The 13,429-nt window shown below is 44.2% G+C and overlaps 1 protein-coding gene across 5 annotated transcripts in view; it reads left to right on the forward strand.

The window, feature by feature from the left end:
- The window catches only part of LOC112226880 (collagen alpha-1(XVIII) chain), a 55,041-nt gene that overhangs the window by 17,470 nt on the left and 24,142 nt on the right, over positions 1 to 13,429 (forward strand). For 4 of the 5 annotated variants that reach the window (XM_024391523.2, XM_024391525.2, XM_024391527.2 and 1 more), the window contains exons 1-4: positions 7,471 to 7,922; positions 10,889 to 11,445; positions 12,871 to 12,945; positions 13,330 to 13,395. In XM_024391523.2, coding sequence (XP_024247291.1) covers positions 7,622 to 7,922; positions 10,889 to 11,445; positions 12,871 to 12,945; positions 13,330 to 13,395 — 999 coding nt within the window. In that variant the 5' untranslated portion in view covers positions 7,471 to 7,621. Of the gene's footprint in view, positions 1 to 7,470; positions 7,923 to 10,888; positions 11,446 to 12,870; positions 12,946 to 13,329; positions 13,396 to 13,429 lie in introns of those variants that run through there. The other variant, XM_024391528.2, reaches the window with a different exon arrangement.

Raw genomic sequence — 13,429 nt, forward strand, 5'->3', positions numbered from 1 at the left:
CCCAGGGCAGGCTAACCTGGGCTTCCTTCCTCTCTGCCGGGACCACTGAAACACTAGTTTCCAGTCTCTTTGGTATGGAGTCCATCCATACCTCCACTGTGGATTGCTGTGAAATGTTGCACATCTAAGACAAGGCACATGCAATTCCAAGTGCTGGTTGTAATATCCAAACATGCACATCACAATTACAGTTGGTGTTCAATGCATGATTGTGTATTGGTAATCTTAATGTGCATTTGAATAGGTATTGTTACTGTAATTGAAGCAGTATCTGAACAGTGTATTCCTCTGGTACTTGATTGGTCCAGATTGGGCTCATCCTCATCTTCCATGTCTGTGTGTGTGTGCTGGTCCTAGGCTCCATTCCCATCCCCTCAACACACGACACCAGGGTCCTGAGTACTGAGTAGCGAAACAGGCTTCTCCTTTGTCACTATGCCTGCCTGCCTGTATTTTTGCCTGCCTGTCTGCCTGCCTGCATGTCTTTCTGCCCAGCCCCTCTGATCACTGAGCTGTGAAGGCTTGGCAGAAGCCCCTCTCCTCTTCTCCTCCATGCCCTGCATTCCCCTCTCCTCTGTCACAGTCCAGCTTTTCACTCTCCCATGTTTAATCAGTGCCAAGGGGCCCTCAGAGTCAGACAGCCACTGATTGGCAGCTTCCTGTCCAATGGGGACCTAATGTACTGATTGCTGAGATGTTTTGTAATAATAATAATACAATCATTATATACAGGAAAAGAAAACAAAAAAATAAGTGGGACTCCACCCCCAACCTCCCACCCCATCCACCCCAACCGCTTATTGCTGCCTGCCAGCAGTAGTCATCTCTGATTGATTGACAGATTCAAGGAGCTATCATTGTCAAGTAAAGATAATAGATACAAAGTGTTGAATATTTACATTCATGCACTTCAAAATTAATTTTGTAACTATGCCCCTGAAGCATTTAATTACAGGGCAGTAGAAAAAGGAGTTGCCTGGTAATGTGTATGTATCTTTCAAATCTTGAAATGTTCTCAAACCATTATATCCATGATATCATCTGTCCATGATATCGATAAGCGTAAGAATTCCACATATTGACTATTGGGGGAATGCAAAAGGTCGCCCTCCAGATCACAAGGCATTATTGTGAAATGCTGGAGTATGGGCATGACATTTTGAATCCCAGTTACCTTGTTTTTACATTTGGTGCCAAATACAAATTGTGTGAGCAATAATAGGACCAAAGTATAGCTTACATTGTTTAAGGGATATATCAGTGAAGACCACCTCTTTTAGGGCAATAGGCGACACCATATGTCTCTCTATACTCAGCCAGAGTGCGAAAAAATCATGTCTTAATCAATTTAGGATGGGGCGAAATGCTAGTGCCTGGAAATACGATTTAAATTTTTGTACGGATCGTCCTCCTATGTCTTTCCCTCTTTGTAAGTTTGTTCATTTTATCCCGGATCGTTTACCTTGCCATATACATTTTGAAACCGCAGTATGAATTTTATCCCAATTGCCAGAAGGGGGAGCCATGGGAATCATTGAAGTACAAAAATTCAGCCGCAGCAGTACAGTGCATTTGGAAAATATTCAGACCCCTTGACTACGTCACAGACTTATTCTAAAATTGATTAAATTGTTGTTTGTTCTTCAATCTACACACAATACCCCACAATTGCAAGGCAAAAATAGTTTTTTAGACATTTTTGAAAATGTACAACAAAAAACTAAAATATTACATTTACATAAGTTTTCAGTACTTTGTTGAAGCACCTTTGGCAGCAACTACAGCCTTGAGTCTTCTTGGGTATGAAGCTACACGCTTAGCACACCTGTATTTTGGGAATACTCCCATACTTCTCTGCAGATCCTCCCAAGCACTGTCACGCTGAATAGGGAGCGTCGCTACACAGCTATTTTCAGGTCCCTCCAGAGATGTTAGATCGGGTTCATGTCCAGGCTCTGGCTGGGCCACTCAAGAACCCGAATCCCGAAGCCACTCCTGCATTGTTTGGCTGTGTGCTTAGGGTAGTTGTCCTGTTGTGCCAGGGGTTCCATGGATAATAAAAATAGCAAAGGCGAAATTGGATTGCCTTGTCTGCTGCTTCTAGTGATTCTAAACGGAGCAGATATTGTCTGTTATAACGATGGCTGAGGGATTGACATAGAGTATTTTAATCATAGTATTGGAGCCAATTCCCATATTTTCCAAGACAGACCCAAATATTTTTTTGCATCGAGAAATAATACAGCCCAAGGAGCTGTTGTTTCTGATGAAGCATCTAAGATATGTAATAGTCAACAGAGTTTATCCGAGGATACATTTTTTTAAAACAAACCCGCTTTGGTCTGTGTGGACCAATTTGGGTAAGTCTCGAGACGGGACAACAACATTTAGGAAAACAGTTTCATATCTGTGTTTATCAAAGATGGGGGCGATAGTCAGAACACTGGTTGTCATCCTTTTTTTAAATGAAAGTTACAATCGTACTGTATTCACATCTCTCCCAAATGAACCTTTGTGAACGGCTGTGTTAATAATTTCGAGCAATAGTGGACCTAATTGATTACAACATTTTAAATAGACCTCAGGAGGAATATCGTCCCTTTATTCATGCTATCCAATGCCCTTTTGAGTTCACTGAGAGAGATTTGAGCTTCCAGTGAGGTGGCTTCTCCTGCTGAGAGAAGAGGAGTTCTTAATTATTTTAGAAAGTCACCCCCCTACATTTTTATTAAGCATTTAAGTGATCCATGCTATGTAAAAAAATAATAATAATTAAGAAGATGGTATGTGCAAGAAATGAAGTCTATAATCAAAATCTTCACAATATTTCACTATGGCCTCCCTGGGAGATAAATTCAATAGCCTGTCCTAAAAAAAAAATGTAATAAAAAAACAAAAACATTGTGTAGTTGTCCATATGGGACTGGCCATATCTCAGTACCAGTAGCAAAAAGTAGTTTCCAACTTATATTGTATTGTTTTTTTTATTGTACATATTTAGCCTATTTAGGAATTCAATGCGCTGTAGCCCCACAGGGAATGTGGGGCTATGTGTATCATGGTGCCGGAGAAGATGCCTGATGTTTTACGTGCTCCTAACCAACTGTTCTGTTGTTAATTTTTTTTGCGTTATTGCAACTTATTCTTTTTTACGTATTTTGTACATAATGTTGCTGCTACCGTCTCTTATGACCGAAAATAACTTCCGGACATCAGAACAGTTAACTCACCACGAACTGGCAGAAGCTTTTATTTCATTTAACGAGTCTGACGAACCTGACGTGAAGGACATACTGCTTTCCCTGGAACAGGCCCAAATCCCTGTCATTTGCATGAAGAGATGCTGGAGAAAAAGAGGGCGGTCAGACTGGCTTCTGAGAATTTGTAGGTGATCGAATAAACCTCCACTGCCTTCTGTACTACTAGATAAAGTGCAATCATAGGAAAATAAAATTGACAACCTACAAGGAAGATTAAAGTACCAACGGGACAATAAAAACTGTAATATCTTATGCTTCACGGAGTCGTGGCTGAACGCCGACGTTATCAACATACAGGTGGCTGGTTATATGCTGTATCAGCAGGATAGAACAGCGGCATCTGGTAAGACAAGGGGGGTCAGACTATGTGTATTTGTAAACAACCGCTGGTGTACGATGTCTAAGGAAGTCTTGAGGTTTTGCTCGCCTGAGGTAGAGTATCTCATGATAAACTGTTGACCACACTATCTACCTAGCGAGTTTTGATCTGTATTTTTAGTATCTATTTACATACCACCACAGACCTATGCTGGAACTAAGACTACACTCAATGAGCTGTATTCCGCCACAAGCAAACAGGAAAATGCTCATCCAGAGGCGGCACTCCTAGTGGCTGGGGACCTTAATGCAGGGAAACTTAAATCCATTTTACCAAATTTCTATCAGCATGTTAAATGTGCAACCAGAGGAAAAAAACTCTAGACCTCCTTTATTCCATACACAGAAACACGTACAAAGCTCTCCCTCGCCCTCCATTTGGCAAATCTGACCATGATTCTATACTCCTGATTCCTACTTACAAGCAAAACTTAAAGCAGGAAGCACCAGTGACTCAATAAAAAAAGTGGTCTGTTTTGCTAGCACAGACTGGAATACGTTCCCGGATTCTTCCGATGGCATTGAGGAGTACACCTCATCAGTCATTGGCTTCATCAATAAGTGCATCGATGACATCATCCCCATGGTGACTGTACGTGCATACCCCAACCAGAAGCCATGGATTACAGGCAACATCTGCACTGAGCTAAAGGCTAGAGCTGCCACTTTCAAGGAGAAGGACTCTAACCGTAAGCTTATATGAAATCCCGCTATGCCCTCCGATGAACCATCAAACAGGCAAAGCATCAATACAGGACTAAGATCAAATCGTACTACACCGGCTCTGATGCTCGTCGGATGTGGCAGGGCTTACAAACCATTATACACTACAAAGGGAAGCACAGCCAAGAGCTGCCCAGTGACATGAGCCTACCAGACAAGTTAAACTACTTCTATGCTTGCTTCGATGGAAATAACACTGAAACATGCATGAGAGCACCAGCTGTTCCAGACGACTGTATGATAACACTCTCCGCAGCCGATGTGAGTAAGACCTTTAAACAGGTCAACATTTACAAGGCCAGATGGATTACCAGAACGTGTACTGCGAGCATGCGCTGACCAACTGGCAAGTGTCTTCACTGACATTTTCAACCTCTCCCTGGCCGAGTCTGTAATACCCACATGTTTTAAGCAGACCACCATAGTCCCTGTGCCAAAGAACACTAAGGTAACCTGCCTAAATGACTACTGACCCATAGCACTCACATCTGCAGCCATGAAGTGCACCATTATCCCAGAAACCTTAGACTCACTCCAATTTGTATACCGCCCTAACAGATCCACAGATGGTGCAATCTCTATTGCACTCCACACTGCCCTTTTCCAACTGGACAAAAGGAACACCTATGTGATAATTCAATACCAAGACTGCACGGCCAGGCACGACTTCAACACCATCATTAAGTTTGCCGATGACTCAAAAGTGGTGGTATGCCTGATTACCAACAACGATGAGACGGCCTATAGGAAGGAGGCCAGGACAACAACCTCTCCCTCAATGTGAGCAAGACAAAGGAGCTGATCGAGAACTACAGGAAAAGGCTGGCCGAACAGGCCCCCATTGACATCGACAGGGCTGTAGTGTAGCAGGTCGAGAGTTTCAAGTTCCTTGGTGTCCACATCAACAATGAACTATCATGCTCCAACCACACAAAGACAGTCGTAAAAATGACACAACAATACCTTTTCCCCCTCAAGAGACTGCAAAGATTTGGCATGGGTCCCCAGATCCTCAAAAAGTTCTACAGCTGCACCATCGAGAGCATCCTGACTGGTTGCATTACTGCCTGGTATGGCAACTGCTCTGCATCTGACCGTAATGCGCTACAGAGGGGAGTGCGTACGGCCCAGTACATGGGGACAAGCTTCCTGCCATCCAGGACCTATATACTAGGCTGTGTCAGAGGAAAGCCCAAAGAATTGTCAGAGACTCCAGTCACCCAAGTCATAGACTGCTCTCTCTACTATCACATGGCAAGCAGTACCTGAGCACTAAGTATAGGACCAAAATACTCCTTAACAGCTTCTACCCCCAAGCCATAAGACTGCTGAACAATTAATCAAATGGCCACCGGAATATTTACATTGACACCCCCCCCCACCTACATGTACATATTACCTTGACTAACCTGTACCCCCGCACATTTACTCCGTACCGGTACCCCTGTATATAGTCTCATTATTGTTATTTTCTTGTGTTATTTTTTATAATTTTTTTCTCTGAAGGAAGTTGGGTTGCCCGCATCCACTCCAGTTTCAAGTCCTATAACGCGTACATTGACTTTACCGGAATCATTTTCAAGTGATTCCGTTTTCTCTTTAGGAGATGGTTTTCCCCTTCTAGCTTAGCTCGCTCTGTTTCCAGGTCATGGATTCACACCTCTGTCACATTGGCCGCCTTCTCCAGACTTTCCACTTTAGTTGAATAGGCATTCAACTTAGAAGTGAGTGATTCATTTACCGGTTTTAATTTCAAGTCGAGGGCAGAGGTAATCTCCTCATGAACGATCTCTCTGAAAGTAGCAGCCAGCTCTTTGTGTTGTGTGGTGTTGAGAACCGCCATGTTGCCATGGTGAATTGCGGACAGACAGATTAAGCCATCTGCTGGAGTGAAATGGATCTGCACATTTTTTCTTATCATACAATCAACATCCCACACCTTAATATGATGTTTGCAATTGACAATTTTAGAAAACACGTTTGTTAATTCTTAGTAATTTTGCAAAAGAAAGCGACGATAAGGCCACGCGATTCAACGCATTCCATTTTTCAAGGGGTTGCTGCAGCACCCTCAACACCCCAACTTCCTGTATTGTTACACCTATAGTTCTATTCAGCTTTTTCATGGACATGAATGCAACTGACTACGGATAGGTAAGATGTCAAATGTACAAGTCATTAGTGTTACATTTAATTGTGTCCCTTTGTGGTGCCCTTTTTTACAGCATTCTTCTGAGGTCTTGTAGTCTCTTGTCCCGGGGGAATGGAACATGTGTGCAATGCTCACCATGTCCTTCAGGGCTGGGAATTGCCAGGGACCTCACGATACAATATTACGATATTATCACAATACTTAGGTCCCGATACGATATATATTGCGATTCTCACGATTCTATTTGTATTGTGATTCGATACTGCGATGATATTGCTATTTGATGCTCCAAACATGTTGCTCACTTTAGGTCTGCTGCAGAAACACATAAGCGAGCCATAATAAAAAATCATTTTGATCAGTCATGGAAATAAAGGTGCTGAAAACATGTTGGTTTACTTTTTAAAAAGAAAATACTACAGGATCAAAAACACCAGAGTTAATGTCACGGTGCCCCTATGTTTTTTATATATTTTTTTTACTGACAACTATTTGTTTAGTAAACAACGACTGTTGATGGCCAGCTCCTACATTTAAGCTGTACTAGGGTTGATGATAACGGGATACAGACGGGGATGGCATTACTGAAGGGGGCTGTGGCTTACAGCTGGCACTTACATCCTCTTAACACACCCACCCACTGTGATGGGAGCCAGAGTGAAGTGAGCCAGACGTGGTGTAGAGCTGCTGCTCTTGCTGTGCTGCCTGTGAAATACCTATGTCTGCGAGGTGCTGAGGAGGTCTGGAGCAGGGGTCACTGCTAATCACAGAGCAGAGCAGAACAGAGAGAGCGAGAGAGAGCCCGCAGTTAGAAGCAGGTGAGAGAGAGAGAGAGCAGATAGAAGCAGGAGAAGAGAGAGAGCAGATAGAAGCAGGGAAGAGAGAGAGAGAAGCAGGGAAGAGAGAGAGAGAAGCAGGGAAGAGAGAGAGAGCAGATAGAAGCAGGAGAAGAGAGAGAGCAGATAGAAGCAGAGAAGAGAGAGAGAGAAGCAGGGAAGAGAGAGAGCAGATAGAAGCAGGGAAGAGTGGAGCATGAGAGCTGATCTGTGAACATACTGGAGAACATACATCTTAAGTTTTTAGTTGGTAGTTGGAGCATCAAGACAGGATGGCTGTCCTGCGTCTGTGCAGTCTGCTGCTGCTGCTGCTCATGGCTCCTGTTCATGGCCAATGGTGGAGTGTGCTCTGGGGGAATGCACAGGAGATGACCACACAGCCCCCCACCACCAAGGTATTTTGGACAATGGAAGGGACAGAGGTGGGCCAGGAGGGGACCCAGACAGAGGTGTACACTACTGCACCTGTTCAGAGTACACCTCTACAGAGCACACATGAGCCCGCAGGTGCTGGAACAACAGAGATCAAGCCCAAGGCTAAGAAAATACCTCTGAAAATGTGGAAGAGTCGTGGTGAGTTATTCTGTGCTGTGCAGGAGTCGAGGAACACCTGGAGTGTGCTGGGTGAAGTAGTTTTTTCAGTTTCATTTCCGTTTGGGATTCTGTCCAAAAAAGTAGTCTTTTATGTTGTGTTTAAATAACAAACACTTCTGCTACTGGTTTCTAGACTTGGCTCGCACGTTCAATGAAATAGAACCAATGCTCTGTGAGTTCTCAGTCATCGACTTAGCATAATGCTCTAAAAACCTCCCCTGAAAGAATCTAAAGACCCTGACAATGTGGCAGCTGTGGAGCTGTAGACTCATGGTGGTCCATTATTTTTGTAGTCTCAAGCTGATACTTGTAGTGGGATCATGACAGGGATTCGGAAGTGTGTTCCCTCACAGCCTGCTCAAGATTACTGAGCGTGGCTAAGCATTTTTAACTTGTCTAATTGAGGCTGTGCATTGTTGAGGGGAGCAGGTTTCCTGCTAGCTCCTTGGTTTCCAAATTAAATCCCTATCACATGATATTAAAATAATAGGATTAGGGCCAGGAGCCTTCCTGGAACCTGAGGAAATTAGGGTCTGTGGAGTGTGAGAATTGTTTCAGAGCCTGGCTGGGCTGGATTGTGGGGTGAGAGAGAGTGGGGAATGGGGGACGGACGGACGGATGGCTGAGGTATGGGAGGGAGGACTGATATCAAGAGGCTGGAGATGAGAGGAGCAATACAACTTTTTCAGAATTGAAATGGATGGTGCACCGGTTATAGTGTTGCCTGACTAGAATAATTCAGTACATAGACTCCAAGAAAATCACTGGACAAAGAGAACAAAGTTGTGTCCACATTCTGCAAGCTCTCTCAGAATAAAATGTGTTGGTAACTTTTGTAGTAAACCATAAGTTTCATGAGGGCTCTCCTGTCTATTCCTCTGTCTGAGCTGTACTGTAGGTGTTACACTCTGACAGCTTCTCTCCACAATGTGCCTGTCCAAGGAGGATGTCGGTCTGTCGATCCAGCTTTGATTATAGCCGGCCATAAACAGTAACTCACTCTCCCAGACATCCACTCAGTATGACAACCTATTTACAGAACTTTAGACAGTTCACACCATTCACGCGTACGTTATTTGCATTACTGTGTCGATATGCTAAAACAGGCAGGGTCCTCTTTGAGGACGTCAGATGTATGTTTGGATATATTCCTACCAAACTATTTTACGTGAACTTTCTCTGATCCCACTAATAGATTGGCTTGGTTGTGGCAGTCTGGGTTGTCTGACTCAGTCAGTGTTTGTGTGAGGCTGCATGTTGTGGGAGGCATTTGTTCCGAGCGGAGGATGTTCAAACACTATCACCCTCCTCCCTAATTGGCGTGTCTTTTCGCACTTTGCTAATATGAGGAATTACAGACCCAATCAGAGACCATGTCTAGTCTGTGGGCAGAGAGGCCCACTGATGTGTAGATGAGGGTTAATACTTGACCAGACTGAGGTGAAACCAATGGCCAAGAGGTTACCACGGTGGAATGTTGGGGTCATAGTGTTCGCCAAGGGAGATGAACAGCATGTGGGGGAGAATGGAGAGAATGTGATCTACCGGTATCTTTCTTTGCTAAGCCCTCTCTCTATACGCCACGATGATAGGCCCCTCAACCCCAATTGAAGGCTTTACGGCAAGTGTCTGTAGGTTATGTTGGGGAGCATTATGGTCTGGACAGGGGGGGGGGAATGAGTGCAATGAGCCATAGGTGAACTTTTGACTCTTTAAGGGGTCGTTAGGCTCAGTGATGAGGATAGATGGATTTGGGAGACCCTGGCCACATCGGTTATGGTAGAATGAGATATTATTCCTATACTGTGCTTGCACTCTTTGGTATGGTTTCCTGGACACAGGTTAAGCCTAGACCTGTACTACCCACATTACAAATTAGTATAGTAGTCACTGTAGGGTTTTTGCAGAATTTGGTGTTTTTGCAGACTAAAGTTTGAAGTGGAGGCTTTCTCCTTCACGAAACCTACAGGAGAAATACTAAAAGAGCACATTTTCCATAACCTGTAAGTAGGTAGGGAACACAATATATGGTATATACTTGGCATGTAGGTTTCTCACTTATGGGTGGCACAAATTGTGATATGGTGGAGGGGAATGCAAATTAAATACTGTAGTATTTACTATAGTTTAAAAAGTTGTGTTTTTGTGGACTGTAGTGTTTTTGCAGACATTACTGTAGTATTTACTAGAGTTATTTTTGTGGCTAATACTGTAGTATTTACTATGGCATTCTACAACATTCTATAGTCTGTACTACACATGATCGAGGTGTAAAAAACATGTTCAATTTAGAATTTCCATTGGAAGTGCTTTTTAGCCCAGGACTAGGCTTAATCTGTGTCTGGAAAAGCCTACCTTTTGTGTTCAGTGCATACAACCATGCAATAGTGATTGTGATGATGCCCAGGGACTGATCATGGTCAGGTGACAGCACATACATACATGTATGATATTGTCTGCTAATTGACACTGGAGGAGTTCCATAAAGGTTCCAGTGACTGAGGTTCTGACTGCAGTGGTGAAGTTACATAACCTGATGACGTAGAGTATGGTGAGACATCTTGATGAGAGCATTGGATGTTATTGTGATTTTGAGTTATGCTGATAATGGAAATGGTACTGATAACTATAGTAATACTGAGCCATCTATTATACTTACATGTTAGTCATTTAGCAGACGCTCTTATTCTGAGTGACTTACAGGAGAAATTAGTGCCTTGCTCAACAACCCATCAACAGATTTTTCAGTCGGCTCGGGGCCTTGAACCAGAGACCTTTCGGTCACTGGCACAACGCGAACCAGCGACCATTCGGTTACTGTCCCAATGCTCTTAACTGCTAGGCTAACTGCCACAGAGTTTTCTATACAGTTTTAGGCTCATACACGTGATTCTGTTCATTGTGTTTTGATTTCAAGATTCTGTTGCGTTTCCTCCTGCTTACAGAGCTTGGCTCTACAGGCCACCTAGACCTGACTGAGTTGATCGGAGTGCCGCTCCCTCCCTCTGTCTCGTATATCACCGGCTATGAGGGCTTCCGGACGGCCTACAACTTCGGTCCCGGCGCCAACATCGGACGCCTCACCAAGACCTTCATGCCCGACCCTTTCTTCAGGGACTTTGCCATCATCGTCACCATCAGGCCCAGCAGCAACCAGGGAGGGGTGCTGTTCGCCATCACTGATGCCCAGCAGAGGGTGGTGCAGCTGGGGCTGGCGCTGACAGCTGTGGAAGATCAGACTCAGAGGATTCAGCTGTACTACACCGAGGGGGGCCAGGAGTCCTCACAGAGCCAGCAGGTGGTGTCTTTCAAGGTGCCTGATATGACCAAAAAGTGGACAATATTCACTCTGTCAGTGCAGGACCAGGAAGTGTGCCTCTATATGAACTGTGATGACTTCCAAGCAGAGACCTTCCACAGGAGCAGCCGCCAGCTCAGCTTTGAGCCCAGCTCAGGCATCTTTGTGGGCAACGCTGGAGGGACTGGCCTGGAGAGGTTTGTGGTAAGTCGGTGGTTGCTTCTGATCATTTTACAGTACCATGTCACTGAGTTTGTGTGCTGGGTTTGGGTGGGTTGGGCTCTCTTGCTCTCTCTCTCTGTCTGTGTTTAATTCTTTGCACAAATGACTTGCACTGTGTGGAATGTGAGTCCTACTCTGTTTGCCCAGTCTGTGTTAGCGTGAACATTACTCAATTAACATGATAAAAGACTCAATGGTCATCTGTGTTGAATTAGTCTTAACTGCTGCACTAAAAGCTCCACAGCTGGGACATCTTCCCATTCGCTGTGCACCACTTGTCTAGCATACAATATCAGATTTTAAACAAGAATGTTTAGCTGTATCATATACAGTGATTCATGTATGAATGTGCTCGGTCATGGATTATAGTCACTTGATCACAGTTTCTCAGAATCAGCTCATATAAGGTTGTATAACTCCGGTCCAAACATCCTGCAATTTGACAGCCATTGATAGTCTGTGTCCTGATGGGAGGTCCTGGCAGTTTCTCAGAGAGGAAGGGAGAGATCAACTTTGTTTAATAAACAGACCCGTGGTCAGCTCTGCTCCTCACATTGATGTGTCCTGTGATGTCTGTTCCAGTTTTTTGCTTCTCTGAGAAGAGAAACGGAGGAATTAAGGGGGTGATAGTCGTGTCTGGTCTAGTCAAAACAACATCTCCCAGCTATCAAACATTGACTGTCATCTAGTGTAGTTAGAGTGAGACCATTGAAATATGTTATAGTATCTAGGAAGAGAGAACTATTCAGCTGGTTCAATATAACCAATGAAAATATTCCTATTAATAATGTTGTTGGGTGTCAGAGCAAGAGCAAAACTTCCCCCAAAGCCCGCTTCTATTAGGTCAAACACTGAGCTATTTACTTTATGTTCGTATTCTTCTCTTTTATTATTTCTTGTTGTTGCATTGTTGAAAAGGAACCTGCATTTCTTTTTGGGCGGTGTATACCGTTTGTACCCTGTACATGATATGACTAATAACTTGATGATGGAGTGAATGGGACTTTCTCCATGCCCCTAAATGAACCATCCAGCAACGTGTTTCATTAGTATGCTGCTGTGCCTTGAGAGTTCTGGTGTGTGTTTTGGAAAGTGGTTTCCATGGTGACAGCAGCAAAGTGGGCAGCTTTACCTTTTGTTGTTGTGAGACAATTTGGTGCTGGACTGGCGAGGGGCGTGAGAGGACCAAGAGGGGTAAACCACAGTCAGTCAGTGCAGAAGGGCCAGGGAGGGGTGAGAGACAGGGAGAGGAGGGGGTAGAGAAGGCAGTAGAATAAGGGGGTCCCACAGAGCCAAAAGAACACTGAGGTCTGTCATGCTGGGCAAAACTCTGTGTGAAGAGATAGCTCTGGCCCATCAAAACCAGCTTATCATACATCACATATCTCTTTCTCTCCTTCTGTACAGGGCTCTATCCAGCAGCTGGTGATCAAATCAGACCCCAGGGCTGCAGAGGAGCAGTGTGAGGAAGATGATCCCTATGTGAGTGTTTACACACCACAGCCTGACAATACACATTCAGTTCTATTGATATGTATGCATCCATAACCTTGAGCTCCTGACATTCTAGAGGCCTCACCAGTACAAATGATTGACTAACGTGTTGAGCGTTTGGCTGGCAGGACTTTTATCCATGGCTTGACTTTGCATAAAGATGGCTCCCCATAGTGTTCAAAATAGGGAATACTGGTTGATTTTCACTTTAACTGGCTCTCACGCACATCCATAGCTGCCACTACTCTTGCCTTTCTTCGCCTAAATTACGTGAATTAAGAGTTCTCTAGTGGTTAGTTAGGGAAATTCTACTTCTAGGTCACTGGTGTCAATATCGTGTTTAGATGGGTGGTGATGTCTTCTGTATTCCAGGCTTCTGGGGATGGGAGTGGGGCCGAAACGATGAATGACATGAAACGAAGAAAGGAAACAGCAAGGGTGAGCATGGGGTGAGAGATTGTGTTCAGTGAGA

Source organism: Oncorhynchus tshawytscha, linkage group LG28 (genome assembly GCF_018296145.1).
Source record: "Oncorhynchus tshawytscha isolate Ot180627B linkage group LG28, Otsh_v2.0, whole genome shotgun sequence".
Lineage (NCBI taxonomy): Eukaryota > Metazoa > Chordata > Actinopteri > Salmoniformes > Salmonidae > Oncorhynchus > Oncorhynchus tshawytscha.